Here is a 24,329-nt window from a genome sequence, read left to right as displayed (position 1 = left end):
CAAAATAGGAAAAAGGAGGAGGTGAGGCACATGTCGGGAGAAGTCCCCAGGAATCCTATTTCAACGGCACAGGCCAAATCACGAAGAAAGCAACTGGAGGGAGATGTCCAGGTTATTTCACTTGGCCAAAATCCTCGAACACACCGATGCTCAGAATGTTGGGGTAGGAGAAAAAAGGGATTTTCATTATCATGACATTTTTTTTCCCCCTTTAGAAAAGAATGGTGGAGATGTTATTTTAAATAGAGTCCTCAAGTTTTAGAGATAAGGCACTGAAATACTTCTGGGCGAAATGACAGGTGATCCAGCAGGAAGGGGAAAGACAGATGAACTAAGAGTGGCCAGGAGTTTGGTCATGGTTACAAGGGATTTGCTACCCAGTTCTCTCCACTTTTGTATATATTTGAAACTGTGCATAATGAACGATTTCTTACAAAGTGGTAGGGATGAAGTATGAGATTTGTTTTCTTGGACTTCAAAGCCAAAAGTGAAGAAGGGCCAAGGGCTTTAGAAAGGTTCCAGTACCCTGGCCTTGAAGATTCATCAGGACACCTCCCCGTGCCCTACCCCACCCCACTGGAGTGCCCAACTTGAGGAAGCCATTTCCTTCGACCCGTCACCATGAGAGGGGACCAAAGAGTGACCAGGAGGGGAAGCCAGAGCCCACGCAGGCGGATTACCTCCAGCAAGTCACAGTGGAACGCCCCAGATCTCAGGAAATAATAGAACCAAAGATCCTTTGTCCACAGCCAGCTGCCCCTCGGGGAGACCTCCCAGCTCCCTCTCCACTCCTAACCTCTCCACACACTGTGTCTGGAATCCCAAACCGCCACAGGGTTCCTCCCTGGAATCAGGCTCACATCGAAAGATGACATGTTCTAAGCAAAGGCTCTCGTTAAGGCTTCTTGACCCTAGGGGTGATCTGTGCTTTCTGTTGACAGTAATTCAATTTCACTCATCCCTCTGATGTTCTCAAACCTTCAAAATGCTCAGGAAGAACTCCACCGTCTCCTTCCTCAGTCCTGCTTTATAGCTAGAGTCCGCACCAGCTGTGCACCTATTCTAACATTCCTATTAACACGTGGCTCAGGAGGCAGCTGGGAGGATACCCACGGTGCAAGGCAGATCTCGGCCAAGAGCTGAAGTAGAGGCACAGAAATAGAGGGCTAGCAAAGCAAGAAATCTGAGGCCCGTAGCTTACTACGGTGCTGGCCAGGCACACCTTCCCTAAGCAGAGCATCACAGGTAAGCCAAGAGAGACCATACACAGCCTCTACTGCCCCCTGGAAGATAGGGTGAGGAGAATCTCAACTCAGAGGAAACGTAAAAGGGCAACAGGGAGCCCTCAGCTCCTACCTGGTCTAACGAAAATTATAGAGTTGGGAGAGGCGTCTGAATGAATTGCTTGGAGCGGCCCCGGTAGTCGGATTTTTAGAGGTGGGGCTGGATCGCTAATATTTCACGGAAAACAGAGACTCGTCAGTGTGGTACACACGTGGAAGGAGGGCCCCGTAACCAGGGAGCTCATCTCCACTGCATCGGGAGACGTGGGCTGGAAACCCTTCTGATACCCGAGCCCCCCCGCGGCGGAGTGTTTGAAGCCGACAAGACCAGGAGCAGATTGTTGACTGATCGTCTGCCTCCCACTAAGGACCAGAGGTCGGCCTCAGGAAATGGGAGATGGGGGTGGGAAGGGTGATAAAAAAATTACGGCCAGAACTACGTCTGAGCCTCAACACTTGGGCAGCTTCACAAAGCCTACCAGGCTCTCAAGACCCGAAACTTGGGCAGGGAGGCCTCTATCAAAATATTCTCTAACTATTCACTTTGAAAAGTACAACCCTCTTGCAAATAGCCTGTGCATGACAAGAAGTCTGAATTCTTTTATTCTGTCTTGAAGTCTTCTTCTTGGGGAGAGAGAGAGACAGACAAACTGCTTCGAAAGCTGCCTTTTCGGGCCCAGGTGTCCAGCAGCCTCTGACCTGTGTGTGACGGATGAACTCCACTGTTTCAAGGCCCGTCGTAACAGATGCGGGCTCATGAAGCAGTAGTGACAAGCGTGGGCAGACCAACAGCGTGTCCAGGTGCCCCCAGTTACCTGTGCAATGACCTCAGGGTCCACAGGCCGATGGTTATTGAAGCTCTTTGACCTTCCTGCCGTCACCGTTTTCCGGATCTGTGGACTGTCCAGCCGATTCTTCAGGGACGAGTGGCGGCTGATGGAGTTGAGGCTCCCATGCCCACTGATGGAACACTTATCTGGCCCTTCCTTGGGGAGACTCTGGCTCATGATGGGCTGGGAAGATGGGCGGCAGCCAGCCCCCACCCCCGGGGAGGCAGAGTCAGTCAGGGAACTGCTCAGCCCGTGGCTGTCGCTCCGAAATGTTTTCCGGATGCTCCCAGATTCCGGCCGCTTCCTTTGCCTTCAATCACAAACAGAAAGGGCGGTGTGATCGGGGAGCCCTGGCCCTGAGAAAGCTGGGACGGGTGAGAGAGGGCAGATGTTGGCACCCGGGGACTTCTGGAAGGAGAGGGACACACAGCATGTTGTCTCCTTGGCTTCACCTTCCCTTGCTCGTTCTGTGTCTCTGTTCCCCTGCCACCCCCAACCTGGGCAAAGGAGAAACGGATACTTACTTGGAGGTCGTGGGCTTTGAGTTCTCGAGATGTAAGGTGCTGCCAGGAAAAATGTCTGATTAAGTGAAAGTTTCTAATGGGAGACAGATTCACAGAAAGGCCCCCTCCATTACCTGCTTTGAACAGAGACCTAAGGCCCCAGGTAGGAGAGAAAGTCTCGCCATCACCAAGAAGGCAAGAGGAGAATTGATTTTTCCAAATTCTAGCATGTTTCTTAGTCCAACGACAAGACTGTAATCATTTTGGCCTCTGGCAAGTGGTTGTCGTTGCTTCTTGTGCAGACAGGGAACAGAATATTTTTCAAGAGGCTTCAGTGCTGAGGAGTTAGGGCCAAGTTTGTGCTTTTCCTCAGGGTGGAAATACATCTCCGTGACCCTGAGTCACCCAGCCCTGGGCTGAATCCTGGCTCTCGGCCGATTCCCTTCAGACCACGGAGACTCTCAAAGAAGACGGCCTGGCAGAGTCCTAATAGCACGGGTGTTGCCTACTGCTGAATAATTTCATTTGTTCTTGGAATCAGATTCTTGAGGACCTAACTTAGGAAGCAATACAACTTCGGGTTTGGGATGGCAGCTGGGCAGCTCTGATCTCGAGTCCACTAAGGGCAACGGAGGCTGAGGCAGGAGAGGAGATGGAAGAAGGGAAGGGAAGGTCCTGAGGCTAAAGGGCTCGTCTGTGTGGCCGAGCCGGTGTTCTAAGCCGGTCCTGGTCCTGCCCACTGGTCAGGTCTTTTCTATCGGGGTTTGGTGTGGAAACTGGCATACGGGAGCCACGCCATGAAGCTGCCGGCTCAAGCAGTTTAGCCTTGGGTATCGGCCACTCTGGAGCAGAAAAAGGATGTTCTGGGAGTCTTATGAGGCTCAGCTGAAACGACTCTTCCTCTGCAAAGTCTCCTCCCACGACCCCACCTCCAACAGCAGGCAGAAGCAATCACTCCCTCCTTTGTTCCCTCAGAGCTTTGATGGCACTGCTTTTTTAGCTACTTGTCTGTATGGTATTTACCTTGCCAGACTGAGCGCCGAGGCCAGGCACTGTCTTATTCATCTCTGAACAACCAGCACGGATGCTTGGCACAACAGTAGCTGCTCACTAAATGTGTGGAATTAAATTGAATGCCTCACCCGAATAACTCTCTGCTGATTTCCTTTTTCCACTTGAGGGTGGCTGACTCACAAAGCTCAGACTGCTGAGGAGGCAGATTGTGGACTGGCTGGTGTGTGCCAGGTCCCTCACCGGGCCCCGGGGACACGAGGAGAGGAAGGCAGATTTCCTGGTTTCAGCTCAGGCTGGTGGGGGATCTGAGTGCATTTCGGGTCATGAGAGATACTCGGACTGCTGTGGGGATACAGACTAAGGGCATCTGACTCAGCCCTGAGGACCTCAGGGTTGTCAGAGGGCTTCCCCAGAGAAGTAAAATCTTCGGACTATGTCCTGAAGGGAGAGGAGGAGATGATCGGGTGAGGAGGCAGCAGATGTGAAGGTCCGGGGGTGCGAGAGAACTCGGGGCCCTTGGAAGGAGTGACGTATGGGGCAGGAAGTGAGGCTGGAAGGGCAGAGTCACTGCTACGGGCAAGACACGCCCGGGGGCCGCCACTCAGCCACCGACCAGCGACCAGCGGGCGTCCCGGTCGGCCATGTCCTCTGAGCACCCCATCCTGACACGGCCAAGTAAGGAGTTCAAAGGGAACCGCCTGACTTTCCACCAGGCGTTCATCTTCTGACTCTTTCGGCTCATATCTTCTACAATTTCTTTGTACAAATGGCATCAAATACGTGATGGCTTAGAAACATGTACCTAACTAATTATTTAACTCTCCCTCCACCAACCCTGCCTTGGTTTGTGGGCTAATTACAGGCTTACAACCTTATGATTACAGGCTTATAATTAACATAGACTTGTAAATAAAGAAAAAAAAAATGTGATGAGCCCACAGTTACTTTTTACTAGCTTGCCCTCCCAGCAGGGCACCACTTGCTGGAGGGAAATAGATAAAATCCTCAATCCTTTTTACTGGTCTGACTTAAATCATACCTACTCTCCGTGAGCTGAATCAGCGACTTCACTAACTGGAGGGCGAAAGAGATGGAAAAGAGACACGTGCCCCAACCACGCCCCCTGCTACCGTCTGGTTGGAAAAAAGCCAAGAGATCGGGGCGACCTGGTGCGGTTTAAAAACAACAAGCATCTTTTATTCTCCTTCCAGTTTCAGTGTCCAGAGGCTACGGTGAACAGGTTTTCAATGTGCAGATCGTTTCATTCCTCCAAAGCCAGAGGGGAATAAAAATTGTACATCATCTGCAATCCACATTCATCAGGAACACCCTGGGGCGCGTCATCCCGCTGGCACGGGGCCAAGTTTCAGGGTCTGGCGGAAAGAGGTCTGTAGGCTTTGGGACTTGGTGTCTGGCCCCTTGAGATGAGATTAGTTCTCCAATAACCTGAATGTCTCTAGGGGAGGCAGCAGCACACAGGCGTGGAATCCCTCCAGCCGGCCAGATCGGGTGTGGGCGGAGTGAAAACCCTTGGGATGCTGCTCACGGCCACAATGAAAGCTGGGGGGGCAGAGTTAAGAGCCTGCCGGACAGGAATGGGAATCTGCAAAGGGACTGATAGGGGAGGATGACACAGGGCTAAAGCAACAGGGAAAACATGGACAATTCCTTCCACTGGTATGAAGGGGCAAAAGGGAGCTGGGGGGTTAGGCAATGAATAAAGAGCTCAGGACGAAGCTTTCCTTGGCGGGCAGAGTGGCCTCCTTTCCTCCACAGGGTGAATGCAGGACACGGTGAGAGAGAGAGACACATGGTATCTACATGAACCCCTCTGGGGTCACGTGAGCCTAGTGGAAGACACACAGGATGTTGGCTCTTCGGACAGACAAGGGCCAGGAAGACGTCAAAGACTATTATTTGAGCAAGAATCGGAAAAGAGAAGGCACCTCCGAGAAACAGTCCAAAACGAAGCTGCAGAAGGTGACCAAAGCTTTGGCCAGGTTTTAGTGGTCAGACAGCCGGGGAGGCCCGACCCGACAGATGCTGCGGAAACCCAGCGTGGGGCACCCTTCCACAGCACGACAGCAGCCCGCTGGAGCCCGGGACCTGCCCGCAAGGCCCTTGGAAACTTCCTCAGCCCTGTCCGCCTTGCGGCAGCAGTGAGCGCATGCAGAGTGTTAGGCCCAGGGGCTGGGAGCCCTACGCGCAGCACAGGAATGGAGAGGGGGCGAGGCCGGAGGGGGAGGCTGGGCGTTGCAGGGCATTCAGGGAGCAGAAAATGAAAAGCAGAGCTTACTTGTTGATGTTTGCAAGATAAATATCGGCTACATGACCCCCACTGGGACAGCTGGCCCCCGCTCTGGCTGTCACCTTTTCTTCAGGTGGCTCAGAAATGACCTCAATCTCAGACTTGGGGCTGGACCTCTCCACGACACCGTCCTCGCTGGGGAAGGGGCAGGCAGGCAGGGAGGAGGGGAAAACAACAACAACACAAAAAGCAGTGTTAAATCGGCAAGATGGCCCCCCCGACACACACGCGACCCCGCCACAGCTTGGAGGCGGCAGTGACACCAGGCCGGGCTAGCTCTGTGAGAGGAGGCAGGGAAACCTAAGGGCCTTAGGAGGGTCACTTAAATAATAATAAATAATCCCGCCGCGTGGTGCGGGATCCTCAGCTCCGCAGGAAGGCCGGGCTAGGGGACACCTGGATTCGAGGCATCTGCCTTCTACCCCGCTGCTTTTCCGGGCACAGCGGTGCCGGGGCCACCTCCCGGAGGAGGCGGCCGGTCCAGGGTGCGGTTTATCTGCTGAGGTCCCGGGCACTGCCCGGCAAGGACAGGCAGGTCTGCGGTGGCTCTGGAGATGCCGGCGTTGAGGCAGGACACCGCCACACTCTGTCGTAGTGCATCTAGCCCAGCTTAGAGCGTCCAAGCCGGTCCCAGGTCACTCCACAGCTCTCCCGGCCCCTCTGGCTACTGATGACAAAGGAAGCCCCTTCTCCCCCACAATTCATCTTCTCTCGGTCCTGTAGTGAAGCCATAATGCTAAATTTGGGAGGGTCCTGTCCACGCACAGATGGCCACCGGGTTTGCGATGTTATCAACAGAGGGAGGATCTCCCTGCAGAACGAGCCGGGGAGAGGCTGGGAGGGTGCAGACTCATTCAGGATATCAACCTTTAAAAAATAATATTAAGGGAAGGACTAAAAACACTGACAGCATCGCATCCACGGATAGGGAGGCAGGGGCAGAGGCAGGGCAAAGGGGCAGGGAGGCAGGCTTGGGAGGGCCATGGGGTAAAAGCCCTCCTGCCCGGGAGACATTGCTTCAAAGAGTAGGAGCCAACCAACAGCCCATCCGATGAAGTCTCTCTGGGACCAGTTCACGTTCCCTTTGCTCCCTGACACCCTCTCTCCTCCTCTCCCTGTCTTTCCCCAAGTCAACCCCAGTTAAATGAACTCGCTCCTTTTCACAAGGCTGCTTAAGCTAGATTTCTTCTAGAAAAGGAAAGCATCACTTTCATTTGCAAGTGGAAAAGTGTCATCGTCATCGTCATAGGTGGCCCAACTGGTTGGGGTGAGCAGGGTTGTTTAAAAAAAAAAAAAAAAAGAAGTAAAAATGTTTTCCCACTCTGAGCTTTCCAGAATAAAAATGTAAGTGGTCAAACAATCACCCCTCATTATCACTCATCGGGTCTAAATGTGGATGAGCCTGAGGGCTGGCAGGTTTCCACAGTGAGTGGGGGTGGGTGAGGGAGTGATCTGCAGGGGGAAGAGATGGAAAAAACAATCCTCCACTTAGTCTGGGGGGGGGGGCGTCTTTCAAGGCCGGTATTGGTGCCCCCTGGGGGTTGGTCTCCCTCACCCTCCTATGGAGCCAGAAATAAAGTCTCCCACAGAGCAGCCAGGATGCGTGAAGGTGCAGGGGGCCCAACGTACGTGTCTTGGACCACGATGTACTGATGGGGGATGAGTCCGTCGATGCCATTGTGCCGGCCTTCCCACCAGTCATCGGAGGCCCGCTGGTAAAGCAGCAGGGATGCCCCCTTCTTGAAGGACAGCTCTCGGGCTGTCCGGCCCACGTAGTCAAACTTGGCAATGGCCTCGATGGGCTCACACTCTGAGAGGGGCAGAAAAGAAGGAAACACATGTTGTTGAGACCCACAGACTCAGGAAACGGGGCGGAAAACCCCAATTAGCTGAACTCACACTGGCAGGAAGATAGCCCAGCGTGACAAATAAGCCACGGATGATCTATGTGTGAGGCAGGGGATTCCCGCATAGACGGTGCGGGTGCCATCAGCCTGAAAGCACGTGTGCACCCTTAACTGCCTTTGGTCATGCTGTTCCCCCCACCTGGAATCCCTTTCTCTCTCACCTTCCTGATGAAACACACTGAGTCACAGTTTAAATGTCAGCATTAAAAAACAAAACAAAACAAAGAATACTTTATTGTCTCAGCAGTTTCTGTGCAACAAGGAACCACACGTGCAGGGTGGGAACCTTGTCTTCCTTGTGCAATCTGCCTCCTGGGAAGCTCGTCACGCTGCCCAAGAGGCTGAGCCCCACTCAGGGCAAAGGAGGCCTAGAGTAACTTCTCCGGTGCTTACACAGCTGTTTATGCCAGCCCCTATCACTGAACTTGCCATCCTGTATTTGTAAGCATCATTTCTTTTCTGATCATCAAATAACGCCACTAATTGTAGAACATTTATCATATTGTACTTTAAATACGACAAACTTTATTTATGTTGTCCATTTCCCCTAGTGGAACATGAGCTTTTAGTCTCCGTAGGAGAGAATAACCCACCCAATCAACTTTCCAAGGAGCTAAAAATATGGAAATATATTATTGTGGGTAATACATGGAAAATTTACTTAAAATTAATTTGAAAATTAAAAGGGGGTTACAAATGCAATATTTAGTTTTATTCTGTGTGAGCTTCCAGTCTCCTTGTCTGTTAGAAAGGGATAACAATAGTGCCCTTTTCATGAAGTTGTTACGAAGAGTCAATATATAACAATTTGTAAAAGCACTTAGAGCAGTGTCTGGCCTGTAGAAGGAATACGTCCACGCTGGCCATTGTTATTGTTGTCATCATTACCACTATCTGGGCCGAGCCGCAGGGAGAGGTCAGAGAGCAAAAAAGAAACCCCCCTGATGTTAGTCAGGTACTCTGAGTAGTGGACAGAAAGGCTGCTTACAGGCAAGACCACGCCTAGGCAGCAAGATGGTTGGGCCTGCTACCGGAAGGGCCGGGCTGGATATTTCGCTACTGGAGGCAGACCAGAGAAGGCCTGTCTAAATATCCCAAATCTCAGTTCTGTGCAGCCTTGGGCATATCACTTGACCTCTCTGGCCTTTGCTTTCTCAACTGGAAAATAGCAGCTCTATTTCACTAGGATTAAGAGATAAGACACACAAAGCTTCTAGCGGGAACAAATTTCCCTAGTTCACCCAGTCTCCTCCTGTAATGGGGCAGATTATCGTATTGATCTATCTGACTTCAGCATCTAAATAAGCAGCCTTCATTTTTTTTTTCCTCTTTTAAAAAGCTCTGCAGGCTGTGCCATTTCGTTCTCATGCCCAGAAAATTCTGAGGCCCCTTGTCAGCTGTTGAGACTTCCAAGAGCCCGAGTGGTCCAGAAATGGAGGTGCGGAACTGTTGGAAGGAGGGGAGGCGTGCTGGCCGGCCAGACCCTAATCAATCACGGGCGCTGCCGAGGGGCCCGCGGTGACAGCTGTGCATTCCACCTCTCGACGCACGCCCGCCAGGCTGCACGGCGCTCGCACGTCTGTACTTTGGAAAGGGTCAATTTTTCCAGTCGGCAGGCGTGAAAGTGTGTGGTTTCTGCATCCTGTTTCCCACTCCCCCTTGGCTTGCTTCTGTTGGGCTCTTGGCACCCAGCTTCTCTCCTCCCCAGGCTCACTGTTTTTTCAAATGAACTCTCCTTGATTTTGGTCTCCAGCTACCTGGCAGGAGTCTGGGCTGTGACAGGGGACCAACATCAGGCAGGCGAGACAGGCAGGCGAGACAAGGAGCTAGGAGGTATGCGAGGGGCAGGGAGCTGGGGCGAGAAGCTTGAAAGGCTCTGAAAGGTTACACCTCTGGTTTAACACAGAGACCATTCTATTTGAGAAGGTAGGCTGTCTCTCCACGAAAGGGAAGGAATGAAAAGGACGGACAGGGGGGCCGCTGCCTGTCTTTGGGGGACTGCTGGGCAGGAAGGTGCATCAGGAGCACAGGCTATGTCAGCTGTTCCTTCTGCTTCCCGCCCGGTGACCCCACTGCCCAGGACGCGGGGCCTCGTACCGTCATCGCTCGTGTGGTGCTCTGCGGTCACATCCTGGGTTGAGTCCTCAGCCGAGGTAGTCTCTCCGTGAGGGCTGTCACTGCAACAGAAGCAACAGTAACGGGGACCTGAGCCCTGGCTGACCAAATTCTTGTCTTCTCCTTCCCGAAGCTTCCCTGGAGCAAGGGCGCAGAAGCTATTTCATGCTCTCTGCATCCTGACCGGACACTACAGACAAGTGTTGATAACGAAACACGAGGCTCCGGAGTTTCTCTAGCCCGGGCCCTGCAGCAAAAACCACTCGACACTGCCTGCGACTCACAATATCCGGAGACAGAGGGAAGCCCTTTTGAATTCATAAAATAAGTCTTTTTGAAAATACACAACAATTCAACTCCTCAAGGGCCATTTCTCTAGGTGAACTAGTCCCTGGAGGGAGCACGTGGAAGAACATATGAGGCTTTTGCATGGGACGCAACAGGAGCTGGAAACCAGCCCTGGCGCTTGGTAGCTGTATGACCCTGAGCAAGGGAGTGAATCTCTTTAAGCCTCAACCGCCTAATCAATGAATTGAGGATAGTGGTCTGTACACCTCAGCTGTGTGAGGATAAGTGGTCTTCCTTTCCTTCTTTCTCATTTTGCTTATGTCTCTGGGCTTTGTGGTTTGGTCTGTGTACCGGTGAGAGATGGGAGGGGAGTTGGCAGGAGAAGAGTCTGCTGTGGGCTGGACTCTGCGAGAGGGCGGGGCATGGAAGCTGGTCAAGTTCCCAAACAGTTCAGTGAGTCTAAAATCATACAGGGCTGAGAATCAAGAATGGCCAGGGAAGTTACTTGGAAAGTTGTTTCTTCTCCTGGTCTTCTGGCTCACGGACATCGGAGTGGACGGGGATGGGTACCAGGAAGTTCTAACTTCCTGAGAAATAAACAAGACCCCTGTTCATTTCTAAAGTTTCTTCCTCTGGCAGTTGGTAGTAACAAGGGAGCCTTTCCAGGCAGTTCTATGGAAGTATCACCACCTTCTCAACCCTACCACCTGGCCTCATGGTTGCTACTTTTGAGCCTAGAGCCTCTCCCTCCACTTAGGATGGGTCTTTCACTCCAGAAAGTTCCTCAAAGACCAGGGAACCAGTCTGGAACTCACCCCACATGACACAAGTCAGTTCCAAGGAGGCTCTTCAGACTCCAGAGAACATTCTGGGAGAACATCAACAGGGATTCCTCCTTATCAAAAAAAGTGGGCATAAGTTTTCACAGGTTTACTGGGCCTACACACTGTGGGCACTATTTGCTGGGCCTACAAGCCCTCTGATGAGTTTCAGGTCTTTCTAGAAGCCCTCAGGCACCAGGGGTGCACAGGGCAAAGGCTCAGTTTCCTCCAGAGTTCCAAGTTCATTTATGTGGCCATCCACTAAGGCAGAAGTTCTCAAACGCCAGGGAGTCCTGGATGGGCTGTTAAAAGCAGACTGCTTCACGCCTAGAGTTTCTAATTCTCGAGGGCCAGGTGGAGCTCAGTTGTCTGTATTCCTAACCAGTCCTAAGTGATGTAGGTGCTGTGGGTTCAAGGACTCCTCTCGGAGAACCACTGCTCTAATGTAAAGGCGGGATGATGCTTTTTAAGGTCCCTCCTAGTGCTAAAATCCTACTCTCAGCTCTACACCCACACCTCAGCAACACCTCAAGCCCGCCAGCACCTGCGGTCTGAGGAAGCCCAGCAGGCCAAACAGCAGGTGGTCCTGGGAAACCGGGTTCTAGTTTACGGTTGGAGAGCGTGGTGAAGTGGGACTAGCCTCCCTGCTTCGTAGCTTCAGGGAGACCAAGTGCCCGGGGCCCCCTCTTCCTGGCTCTTCTGGTCTCCTGGGTTCTCAGGCTCTGGCACCCCCTTCTGCCACCCCTCCCTCACCTCCTTCATCCATCTGAGCTCACTTCACTGGCACTTCTTCCTGTTCCCAAAGAAGAGGAGAGGCTGGGAGCCTTCTGAGTGGGTGAGTCCAGTCGTCAGATGGTCCTTCTTACCCAAGGTCACCTGCCCTTGATCCTCATAGGCTTCTGGCCTCCCACCCAGTCTGTGGTAGTAACACACCCTGACTAATCTGGTGGTTTTTCCAGGGGCTGCTAATAAATGTCGGATGCATGACAAACAGCGGTTGGCCTGGGAGAATGCCTTGGAGAGAACTGGTGGAAGGTGTCCTCCCCTTCTGTGTCTCTGTGAGCCACCCTCGCCATGACTCTGTCTGCTCCGCTGGGCTGGGACTGGGGGAACAGGGCTGAGGGGGGCTCTGTGTCCTGGGATCGGGCCAGAGATATTTGAGAAGTGAGGGCACACTTTGGAAAGAAGATAAAGCAGGCCCTGGGAACACTACTCCACAGTTTCTCAACCCTCATGCAAGAGAGAAACCAACTCTCCAAGTCACATGCACAAAGACAGCTCCTTGGAGCACACCTGAACAACATTCCGTGTCCTCACCGACCATCTGTCAGTGACAAAAAGCCTTCTCTCCAAGCTAGGAAGTACAGGTTTCTCCAGCTCGGACCCAGATGCTGGGATCCGCGGGATAGCGGACAAGATTGAACCCGGGGGTGTCAGTGGTATTTCTCTACTCACAGACACGTGAATACCACTTTCTTCACGCCTCAGGCAAAAGGCTCCTTCTGTGGGGATCAGAGAGAAGCATGGACCCACTGGCCTCCAATTAAGTGAACATCCTCTCCTGTCCTCCCCTACCTTACTGGAGAGCAATGGGGCTGCTGAATGGGTTCCAGATGTTGAATTCAGATGGAATCCGAATTGGGCTGGCTCATGCTTTCAGCCCAGGCTGAAGCACGATTCGGGGGAAGAAGGGAGGGAAGGAGCAGGTAAGGGATGTTAGGGAGCAAACGACAGAGGTGGTTGCCTTTGTGTTTGGTTGGGAAAAAGATACTGTAAGTGGTACCCTGGGTGCAGTGTGGGGTCCTGGACAGTGCCCTGCACTAAGACACAAAACAGCATGGTTAGAATTCCCACCCCTAAGGTGGCCTGAAAGGTTGCCACTGACCTCTCTAGGTTATAGTCACTTTATCTGTAATACGGAAATAGTGATTGGCCAACTGTGTAACACAAGGGTCTAGTAAAGATGAGCCCTAGGGATTCCTTTTATATCTCTGTTCCCAGGCTAAGTCATGAAAAACCTTGCCCCACAGGATTTAATCCTGTTTTAGGGTGGAAGAGGGCCTAACCTGCCAAAAATGGAGCTTACCTTACCCCTTTTCCTCCTCACGGATCTCTGCATTCTAAATTATCATTGTACAAACTCACGGCGAGGAAATTATGCCTCATATCTAAGTGCTTCGCAATAAGGAAGAAAATCTTACTTCTGCGGACCCGGACCCAGGCCTGTGTCTCTCTCCACACACAGCACAGACATGGAGCCTGAGAGGCACTGCTGACTGATGAACAGTTGTTCTAAATACAACTTCACAAACTTTCTTTTCCTGGAGATTATTAACCCTCCTATTATTGTTGCCACTGTTTTCCAGAATGGTTCCTCAAACTCATAAAAAACAGGGAGGTGGCACGAAGCGGCACTCACTCCACAGGTCGGGTCGAGGTGGGGCGCTGCCTGCATCGTCCCCAGATCCCGGCAGCTTGGACCGCCTGGGAGTGCGAGGCTGGGGGGCTCTGGGTGTTTCCCCTGGGTCTCGCTTGGCCATCTGGCTCCCACACCGGCGTGCAGTGGGGACTCCCCCTCCCCACCCTCTGGCCCAGAGGCCCCTACCAGTAGTCCTCTGTGCTTCCTCCTCTGCTGTAGACGGGGCCCTCCAGCTCCCTGGGGGTTGGGAAGATGTTCTCATGCTGGATGATGGTGGTTTTGATCAGCTCATTCACGTGGGCTTGGCAGGACACCTGGTCGTGGCCCTCAGGCACTGACATCAGCGAGGGCCCGAAGCAGATGGCGAGGTTGTAGGGGTCCATCATGTTCTCTTCACTGAACTGTGATAAACTGGAGGAGAAGGGAAGGGGGCAAGCTGGAAAGCCCTCGCATGAATGCCCAGAAAACACAATCGTGGGAGGCAATGCCAAGAGCAAGAGCAGAAGCTCCACAAATTGCCACCTGCTTTTCTGGGCATCAGAGCCCTTCTAGAAGGTCTGGGGGGAGAAGAGAATGACCACCAGGACGGTCATTCGGGAGCCACCTCCTTGCAGGTCTCTCCCCTCCTCCCTCTCCAGCTCCCCCTTCAAATCCTACTTGTCACCCCTTCACGAGCCCCGCTCCATACCTCACCCACCAAACCCACCCTGCCTCAAGAATACGCCACTCTGCACAACCGGGTTGGCTCCCACACGCCAGCCCCCGAAGCTGCCAGCGCAGATGGAGACCCTCAGGCTGCCCTCGTAATGATATGGTCAGAAGACACAGGCACTGTGTGTTGTGTACCTCCTTGCACAGCAAAATAATCAAATTACTAGGGCTATTCCATTCCAAGCTCTAGACGTATTTAAAAACATTGCCACCCGATTAGCTTTTGTATCCCGTCAAGCAAGTGAATTTCTTTCTGGAACAGCTAATGTAATTGTTTTTCATTTTCATAATATCCTCTATTATTACAATCAAGATTTATTCAGGAAAAGGTCAGCATGCTGCTCAGTTTATGCTCAGGCTTTCTCTGGATGCAGTCTGACTTCGTCATTGGGTATTTATTTTGGGAAGTCCCCTTTTCAGCCAGCAGCTGCTCTGGCCACACCTCCAACCTTGGCCAAGGCCCCAAACCCTTCAGGGAGCCCCTGGGTCTCATCGGCCCTCACCGGTCTCTGTTTGTCCAGGCTGATGGCTTGGCCAGCTCTGGGTCTGTACCCCCCGCCCCCAGCCCTAGGGTGCGGAGCTGTGGGCTCTGCTAAGGAGTACTGCCTCCCTGATGGGCATCAGCAGGAGGTCCCCGGCCCCTGATTCTTACAGCTCTGAGGAAAAACCAAATCCCTCTGATGCCGAACCAGAGGCCTGAGACTCAGCTGTCTTCATCTGAGTAGGCGTTCTTCAGAACCGGACAGAGTTCATTTCTAGTGTATCCTGCACCCAGACTCAAATTACCAAGCTGGTCTCTCTAACCCAGTGGTTCTCTCCTCTACTGAAGATTCACATACATCTGTCCGCTTTGGAGAATCGGTGCAGGACCAAAGAAGCGGTACGATGGATGTGAACAGCTGTCACGGGGGGAATTACTGTCATGGTTGAGAGTCAATGTTCTCTAGGACTTAGTCAATGTAGGGAGGCCAGCGATGGGTTCGGTTATAGATCTCAGCGGCTGGACTGCTTCATAGAAGGTCTTAAAGGCTAAATTTTACAACCCTTCCCTGGCTCCTGAGTTAATAGAAAGCTGGGATTCAGAAAAGGCCGGGAGAAGTTTCCAACTCTACTTTTTGGTCAAACAAACGTTGGAGAGAGATAGGAGAGATAATTACCTTGGTAACCACAACAGGGACAAGGAGGAGGAAGGCCATGGGAGGAGGAAGGCCATGTTTCTTTAGTGCGAACTGATGACATTTGGTAACATGGAAGAAAACCAGTCATTTCTGGGGAAGCCTGGCAGTCAAAAGGAAACAAAGTCTAGCTCCAAGAGCCCCAGCCCAAAGCCTTGTAAGAGAGGAGAAACCTTGCCAAGTCTCCTAAGGGAAGGACCGTTCAATTCATAGGTGGCTGCAATGACCGTGGGCTTGAGGAGGACACATCTTCATGGACTAGGGTCTCAGGGACCAGATGCATTTCTTACTCTCATTAAAATATAAACCAAGATCCTTCTCTCTCCTCCAATCTACAATGGGAACACCTGGGTTTAGGGGAAAAGCCATGATTCTTAACTATTTGGGGGGGTCACGGCCTCCTTCAAGAATTTGACAGAAAGCAGAGATTCTCTCCCCAGAAAAATTCACATGTGTACACATACAGACGCATTTCATATACAACATAATGGTGCTAATAATCCACGAAGGCCCCAACGTCCATATCCAGTATAGGAATTCAAATACTGGATTTTTATTGAAAAAAAAACAAAAAAACAAAAAAACAAAAAAAAAACAACCTAAAATGGGTAACAGTGGTAACAGCTCCATCTTTAAACATTTTTTTTGGTGTCAACTTATATAATGCCATCTCTTCTAAGAATTGTACTATATTTCTATAGCTTCTATCTATAATACTAGTGAATTCTTCTAATTGATTCAAACTCATCTTTTGTGTATCTTAACAAGGTTCAGCATAGAGACTGAGAACATAGGCTTTTGGGGAGGAATGAAAACATCAGGATTAGTGTGGGAAACTTGTTTTTTATCATGCCCTTTTCTGGACTTTTTACCTTTTAATGATGCACATTTGTCTCTTAGATTAAATTAAGAGAGAAAAATAAAACGTGCGAAGAATTTTAGAGTCAATGAGATCTGGTTTTGAGTCCTGGTCACATTGCTTACCAGTTCCACAACAGTGTTCTAGGTTCCAAGTCTCTTCCTTCTAAAAGAACGGACCTGCTTTGTGGGGCTGATATAAAGTTTAAATGAGCAATTATACACAAACCACTGAGCACTGTGCCTGGCACATAGGTGGGGCTCAATCAATATTTTCTGTAATTATACTATCCTAATTGCTTCTTGATATAAGGCCCTCGATTCTAGTCGGAAAATGGGAAGCAGGGCTGTCGACATTTGCCAGCAGTTGATTTATAGGAGTCTAGCTACCTTCTTCTCCTGACAGGCATCATCAAGCCGAGGACTCCAGATCCCAACATCGAAGGCTTAAATCCTCGGGGAGAACACTAAGCTTTCGACAGACAGTTTTAAATACATGACATTTCACTTAAAAACCTTCCGCTTCACACGCCCCAGGGGTTTGATTTGGCAACAACCAACAGACTGTGGGTAAGATATTACACATCAGGGTTGATCTTAGGTCTGAAAGGGATGAAGAGAAATTGTGTTATTCACCATGACCCCAGGCAAAATGTGGGGCCGAGAATCCATCAGGCCTTTTAAAAGCTTTTCCAATAGGAGATACTACAACTTCCCACTCTAAATCCGTGATTTAACAGCCTTCCCTGACTTCGCCGAAAGGCTTTCTAAGAGACGAGAAGTCAAGGTAATTCTGGCTGATTTTTTCTCATAGTCCTTCAAAGGCATCCACTCACTCCCTCCGCCTGTAACGCCACCTGTCAGCATCCTCACGCTCCCCGCATCTGTTAAGGGACTTGCCTCTGCGCCCTCATGTTCTGCCTCCCTTCCCCCCGCAGTGAACTGCATCCTCTTTCTCCAGCAAGAATATCACTCCCACCATTGCCCTTGCTCTCTCTTCCATCATTGGTTTTTCCTCTCCACTGGGTCATTCCCACCAGCATGCAAACATGCAGTGATACTGTCCATCTGAAAAAAAATTCTCTCTTAACCCCATATCCACACCTGTCCCATTTCTCTCCTCTCCATAATAAAATACTGTCCCATTTCTCTCCTCTCCATAATAAAACGATTTGGGAGTTGTCTGTACCTGTTGTTTCTGATTCTCTGATTCATCTCCACCTCTTCGGTTATGGACTAAATTGTGTCCCGCTCCCCAAATTTCTATGTTGAAGCCCCCCCCCCCCCACCATGTGACTGTATTTGGAGAAAGGGCCTTTAAGAAGATAATGAAGGTTACATGAGGTCATAAGGGTGGGTGCCTAATCCCATAGGACTGCGGTCCTTATACGAAGGGAAGAGACAGCAGGGCTCTCCCCGTGCATGCACAGAGGAAAGCCATGGGAAGACGCAGAGGGAAGAGGGCCATCTACAGGCCAAGGAGGGTCCTCACCAGAAACCAACCCTGCTGACACCTTAATCTTGGACTTCTAGACTCCAGACCATGAGAAAATGGGTTTCTGTTCCTGAAGGCACCTGGTCTGTGGTATTTTGCTACGGCAGCCCTAGCAGACTAACATACCTTCTCTCTCGCTCCCTCCCCCTCTTTATTGTGGTAAAATATACAATTTACCATTTTCACCATCTTTAAAAATTTTTTTTAATGTTTATTTATTTTTGAGATAGAGAGAGAGAGAGAGAGAGAGAGAGCATGAGCAGGGAGGGGCAGAGAGAGAGGGAGACACAGAATCCGAAGCAGGCTCCAGGCTCCATATCCCCTCTTTCTCCCCTTTCCTCAGCCCCTGGCTACACAAGTCTGCTGTCCCCACTGACGTGCCTGTTCCGGACATTGCACATAAAAGGAATCACACACTACGTGGTCTTTTGCGACTGGCTTCTTTCGTTCAGTGTGATGTTTTCAAGGGGCATCCACGCTGTAACATGCCTCAGTGCCTCCCTCCTTTCTATGGCTGAACACTACCCCACCGTATGGATCTACCACATTTTTTTTTACCCATCAGCAGCACCCCTTCTCTCCTGAACCCACAGTCAGGGTTTGACCCCTTCCACTCCATCAACACAACCCCCTTCAGGGTCACCAATGCTCTCCCTGCTGCTAACGTAATTCTTAGTCTTTTTCTCAGTGGGCCTGTCGTCACATTTAACTCTGTTACCACGCCCTCTTCAAAATACTTGTCTACGTGGCTTCTGGGACACCGGTTTCTCTAGGTTCTCCTCCATGCCCATGGCCCGCTGTCACTTGCTCAGTGAAGCATCTGCTGAGCACCGGATGTTAAAGAGCAAACTCTCACCCTGACCCCTGGTACGCTCCACTTCCCTTACCTGCTTTATTTTTCTCCATAGCACTTATCTTCTGACATGTGATATGTGTACTTATTAGTTTGGTCTGTCTTCTTCCAATAGAACATAAACTCCACAAGGGACTCCATGGGACGCCTGGACTGTTTGGTGCAGTCTTAGATGGCCAGCAACTAAAACAGGGCCTGGCACACAGTAGATGCTTAATAAATATATGTGAAATAAATGACTGAGTAAGTATGTGAGCAGCTGCGGATCTCCGAAGACAAGCCAACCACAACTCTACTTGTCCATCTGCGTGTAGAAGCCAAAACACTCCTCGTGAAAGTCAGAAGAACAGCCCAGACAGAATCTTCCCAAACTAAGAGGCACCTGGAGATGGGTGAGATGTAGAGGAAACCTCAGCCTTCGTGGAGCCCCCAGGGCACCTTAGTCAGGAGAGAAGCACCACTGATTCACTCTTTCAGACGGTGGAGCAGTGTTTGAGGACCCAGCGCAGGGCTTCTGGGACTTTCATGTGAGTATGACTTGCCAGGGGACCTTGTTAAGGTACAGATTCTGATTCACAGGTCTTTGAGGGGAGAGGGGCTGAGACTCTGCATTTCTGACAACTTCCCCAAATGATGCCAGTGAAGCTGGTCCGTGGACCTCACTTGGCTAGCAAGAAACTAGAAGGCTATATTGTTTGACGTCTGAAAAAAGCAGGTTTCAAAAGGCAAGCAGCGGAATCAGCTGCGGTGAGGGGGAGCTACCTACACTTCGTTGGGGGGCAAAAACTCTCTGGGTAGTATACAGGCTGTGGTAGGCAGCCTCTAAAATGAACCCCATGGCCCCTGCCTACTGGTATTCACATCCTGGTGTAATTTTCTCCCTTTGAGTATGGGCTAGATGTAGTGACTCATTTCTAGTGAATGGAATATGGCCGGAGGCATGGGATGTCACTTCTGAGATTAGGTTACCAAGGACTGTGCTTCCTGTCTTGGGTGTTCTCCCAACTTGTTTGGAGAGAAGCCAGCCGCCATATTGTGAGCAGCTCTATGGGGAGGCCCACATGGTGAAGAACCGACGAAAGCCTCTGGCCGACAGTCGGCCAGGAGTGAAGGTCCTCAGTCCAACAACCTGCAAGGAACTGAATCCTGCCAACAGCACGCAAGTGAGCTTGGAAGCAGGTCCTCCCCTAGTGGAGCTTTCGGAAGAGACTACGGCCCTGCCCCCAACACCTTCACTGCAACCTCCTAAGACCTAGAGCCAGAGTCCCCAGCCACCCTGCCCCTGGATTCCTGACCCACAGAAACTGAGATATAACAATGAATGCTTTTTGTTTCAAGTTGCTAAGTTTTAGGGTGATTTGTTCCACAGCAATAGATAATTAATGCAGATGCTAGAAAGGATAATGTTACTAGTTCACAAGGCCTGCTGGACAGGCATGTACCCGAGGTTCATGCAGCGGACTGGGTACTCTGAAGGACACTAGCTACGTATATATGGAACCAGGTCAAGTCCACACGGCGCCAGTGCCCGGTGTAAGGAGTTCCACATACGCATACACACATATTAGTTTTTCTGGCTCCTTGAGATTGAGCATGTGTACAACCCAAGAGAAAGACCATAGCCAGAAATAAAGTACACACCCCCCCTAGGATGCAGAACGACAAAGGAGAGCAGTCCTGAAAGTCTGGGCCAGGGCAGAGTCTCCCTCAGGAGCGACCTGTGTCCACTGTTGCCACATCCGTTGGTACGTGTACGCTTACGACCTGCCATCTTCCCGCAGAGGTGATCTTCTCTGTCACCTGCGTCCTGAATTCCATTTATTATTCTAGGAAACACTACGGTTATTAACGCTGCGTCTTTCCCATGAACCACTCCGAGGACCAAATGCATCTCTTTTGTAACCAGATAAAAAAGCAAAAAACCAAAGCGATCATTTGAATTGGTGTAATTCCCATGTTTCCTCCAACAGTGGCCACCACCTCCAGCTCTGCACGATGCTTGCTCTATGGCTCCCCCGCTCCTGTGAGGTCCCCGCAGGAAGAAGCAGGAAGAACAGGAAGAAGGTGTGGGGAAGAGGATGAGGCCGTTGTGCTTACACAACACAGTCGCCCCGGGCCCTGTGTGTGCTCCTCTGCCTTGTTACCCACTACCGTCACACTGCTTGCTCTGGGGGAGCAGACCGGGCTCACTTTGAGGGCAGGTATCTGTCCATGAGGGGAGAGAAGGACTGGTGGCCCCGAGGAGCTGACTGGCTCGAGAGTCATCATGGAGTTTCCGTTTCCGCCAGCCTAGAATGCACCTCACACGAGCACCCTGCGTGAGCCACGAGGGTTCTGAACTCAGCCAGTTGCGGTGCTGAGTCAGGGCTTGGCCGATGGGAGGAGCAGACATTGCCACATGGAGGAGGCTGACCCAACAGCCGGGACCTTCTGTCCCTCTGCACTGCCAGCAGCAAGGCTGACGGACAGTGCGGGTGCCCCGGCAAGGTCTCCAGCAGCGGGGCTAACCCAGACACCCTCGAGGGCCAGGCTGACCGCGAACTTACAAGGGAGTCAAAGCTCATGAGATGGTCACTAAATTTGTTTTCCTTTGAAGCAAAGACCAAACAGACCAGGAAGAGAAAGACATTTATGGTAAAAGACGCTAGCCCTGGGGTGCCTGGGTAGCTCATCAGTTGAGCATCTGACTTCGACTCAGGTCATGACCTCACGGTTCACGAGTTTGAGCCCCGCGTCGGGCTCTGTGCTGACAGCTCGGAGCCTGGAGCCTGTTTCGGATTCTGTGTCTCCCTCTCTCTCTGCCCCTCCTCCGCTTGCACTCTGTCTCTCTCTCTCTCAAAAGTGAATAAACATTAAAAAAAGTAAAAAACAAACAAATAAATAAATAAAAGATGCTAGCCCCTTGGTCTAATTTTTGTTCTCTTTCTTGATACATTCATGAGTCTGTGTTTCTCCACTAGAGGAAAACACGTAGAGCAAGAGGGATGACGACTGAATTCAGCATCGGTGTTAGAGAGTGCCAAGAGGGCCCGCCTCACCCAGGCAGCTGCCCTCCCTCTACCACGCACCGCTGCCTTGCGGAATACGGGTCCATTATTACCAGATCGAATGGTGCTTTCAAGAGAAGCTGGAAATCCAGATATTTTCAAGTAAAATCCCCTAATATTTAAATGTTTCAATGTTTTCAAGACACAGCAGACTGAAAGGAAACACATCGGTGGGCCTTACCTGGCCCTCACGTTGCCCATTTATAGCCTTTGCTCTAGGCTGCTGAGGGAGACACCGCAGGGAAAGCAGCCTGAAGACAGCGGCGCCCACGGGGGAAGCACCGCACGTCCTTGCTTGTTGCTTCTGCTGCTCCCTGGGGACACAATGCCTGCCCTCAGCAAGGACACACGGCATGGACAGGAAGCAATGCCGCGTCCAAGCTCAGGGCCCCTCTGGCCCTCAGGACTCTTGCCTGGCTACACTCACTCCCTGGGTAACCAGCTAAAACAGCAGTACACGGTGACGGCAGACTCGCGTCTCCACTCGGTTTCTCCCGAGTGTCAGATTCCCGTGTCCCACTGCCTACTTGGAATCTCCGCGTGGAAGCCTAACAGGCACCTCAGGTTCACATGACTGAGTTGGTGCCTTGTCTCGATTCCGTCCGGCACGCCTCGTCTTCCCCAACTCCGTAATGGAGTCACTGGTAACCTGTTGCTCCTGCCAAACATTTAGAATTTCTCTCCTTCCTCACATTCTACATCCTCCCCATCAGGAAGTCCTGTCAGTGCTATGCTGTAAACAGACCCCAAACCCAACCCCACCTCCTCACCCTCCCTCGTGACCCCCATCCTGTCTAAGCCCCCAGTACCCGTGGCCGAGATCTCACAATAACCTCTACCTAGGTCTCCCTGATTTTCTTCACAGCCCTCGATGGCAACTTCTCCACAAAGCTGTTGGCGGGCTTAAAAAAATATAAGGAGACTAGATCTTATCACTCTTCTGCTTAAACCCTCCAGGGGCTTCCCAAAGCCAAACCCATTATTACTATGACTCTCAGGACCTGACGGCCTTGAACATCCCTGTGGCTCCTTCCTTCACTTCATTTAGGTTCCTGCTCTCACACCGTCTCCTTCCGAGAGACCCTTGCTGACCACCCCTCTGCAGCGGCTCTCCCTCTTTCACCCCTGCCCCCATTCAGACCCCCGCACTCCAGCTCTTAAGTTGGGTTTCTTCATTTTTCTTCTGAGCACTTACTCCTGCCTGACATATCTGTTATCTCTCTGTCTCCTACCCTGGAATGTGAGTTAAATGATATCAGGGCTTTGTCTCTTATTTCGCAATGTATTCTTACAGCCTACAATGGTGCCCAGCACCTTATAGGTGCTTCATAAATACCCGTCGGGCTGGATGAACTGACATAGCTCTACATGTAAGCTTCCAGGGGCTGAGGCCAAGGTCTGATCCAATTGCTCAGTGGGAGGTCTACTCACTGATTGAGGAAGGCAAAGAGGTATCTCATAATAATCAGAGTGGTTTTGGGCAGGACCAGGAGGACTTTCCGGATGTGCAGAGCTCTCTCCTGCAGGCTGTCCATAGCTGAAAGAAGAAAGCCACGTGTCACCCTCCATTGCAACAGAGATCCCGAGGAGTAACGGTCAGAGGGCCCTTACTTCCAGCAGGTGCTGCACAGACAGCGGCCAGACCAAGACTGCACAGCACTGGTGCTCCACATAAGGAGTTCCATCCCTGTGGCCCCGTGGGGCTGGACTGCTGCCACAGGGTACATGCTGGGCTCCAGACACCTACTGATTATAGGACTTAAGGAATATGCACCTTGGGCACTGAAGGGGTTGGGGATGGTCCCCAAGCACCTACTACCCTCCAATGAAAACCACAGACAAGGACCGTCCATAAACCTGCTATGACTAATGGCTCAACATCCAGCCTCAGGGGTGTACACGTGGGGAGGGAGACAGGCTGTGCAGGTCCTGTCCTGCTCACTCTACACGTGTCTCACCTCACCCTCTGGACAGGTCTGGCTTATCTTCCCTTCCCTTATCTGCAGTGGGTTGAGCAGAATGTGGCCAGAGGCAAGAGATGGCAGATGCCTGATAGATAGTGATATCTGGGGAGAAGACCAGAGAAGTTTCCTGACTCTTGGGCTGTGGAAAGATCAATTACAGGTAAGACCCAAGGCTGGCGGCCTCCATCAGTGCCAGTCTCCCCACTCCCACAGTGTGCCAGACGGATACTGTCATTTTCTAGGAGTGTCTTTCTGTGAAAAAGAAGTGGAAAGCAGTGGGTTTAGGAGCACATCTCGAGGGGAGAAGTGGGCAGCCAAGGTGTCTTGAACTGTCTTGGTAGCCCCAGTCCACTTAAGATTTTTATCTAAGCCCAGTCCCAGAAAAAGATGTGAGGACAGGGGGGGTGCATATATTTAATCACCCACCACAGCACTGATTTCCACCAGACTCCCAAAAGTAGTGGGTCAACAAAACAAGAGAGCTTATTGAAGGCTCTGGGTCCTCGGAATAGCAGATAGGAACAGTGTTCAGGGCATACACTGAGTCAAACTTGAAACCTGGGGGGGGGGCAGAAAGACCCTGGTGCATCTAGGAAGAAGGTTCTTTCCCCCATGTCCAAGGCACTGCCTTCTCCAGCCTCTGGAGCCATCATTCCATTGGGGTCTACTTCCAGGATGAGCTGGTATTAACCTAAGTTTCCATGGAAAACAAAACAGGATAATGAGCTAAACTAAATG

General features: G+C 51.3%; 1 protein-coding gene across 7 annotated transcripts in view; it reads right to left on the bottom strand.

The window, feature by feature from the left end:
• The window catches only part of SRGAP2 (SLIT-ROBO Rho GTPase activating protein 2), a 233,051-nt gene that overhangs the window by 3,395 nt on the left and 205,327 nt on the right, over nucleotides 1–24,329 (bottom strand). For 2 of the 7 annotated variants that reach the window (XM_049634513.1, XM_049634514.1), the window contains exons 17-23: nucleotides 23,059–23,164; nucleotides 13,675–13,899; nucleotides 9,943–10,022; nucleotides 7,568–7,748; nucleotides 5,927–6,073; nucleotides 2,638–2,676; nucleotides 2,099–2,423 (exon numbers count right to left, since the gene is read on the bottom strand). In XM_049634513.1, the coding sequence (XP_049490470.1) occupies nucleotides 2,099–2,423; nucleotides 2,638–2,676; nucleotides 5,927–6,073; nucleotides 7,568–7,748; nucleotides 9,943–10,022; nucleotides 13,675–13,899; nucleotides 23,059–23,164 (1,103 nt within the window). Of the gene's footprint in view, nucleotides 1–3; nucleotides 1,452–2,098; nucleotides 2,424–2,637; nucleotides 2,677–5,926; nucleotides 6,806–7,567; nucleotides 7,749–9,942; nucleotides 10,023–13,674; nucleotides 13,900–23,058; nucleotides 23,165–24,329 lie in introns of those variants that run through there. The other 5 variants (XM_049634515.1, XM_049634517.1, XM_049634518.1 and 2 more) reach the window with 4 other exon arrangements.

This window comes from Panthera uncia, chromosome F1, assembly GCF_023721935.1.
Source record: "Panthera uncia isolate 11264 chromosome F1, Puncia_PCG_1.0, whole genome shotgun sequence".
Classification (NCBI taxonomy): domain Eukaryota; kingdom Metazoa; phylum Chordata; class Mammalia; order Carnivora; family Felidae; genus Panthera; species Panthera uncia.
Note: the sequence above shows the minus strand (reverse complement) of the source record. Positions and strands in the feature narration are given on the sequence as shown.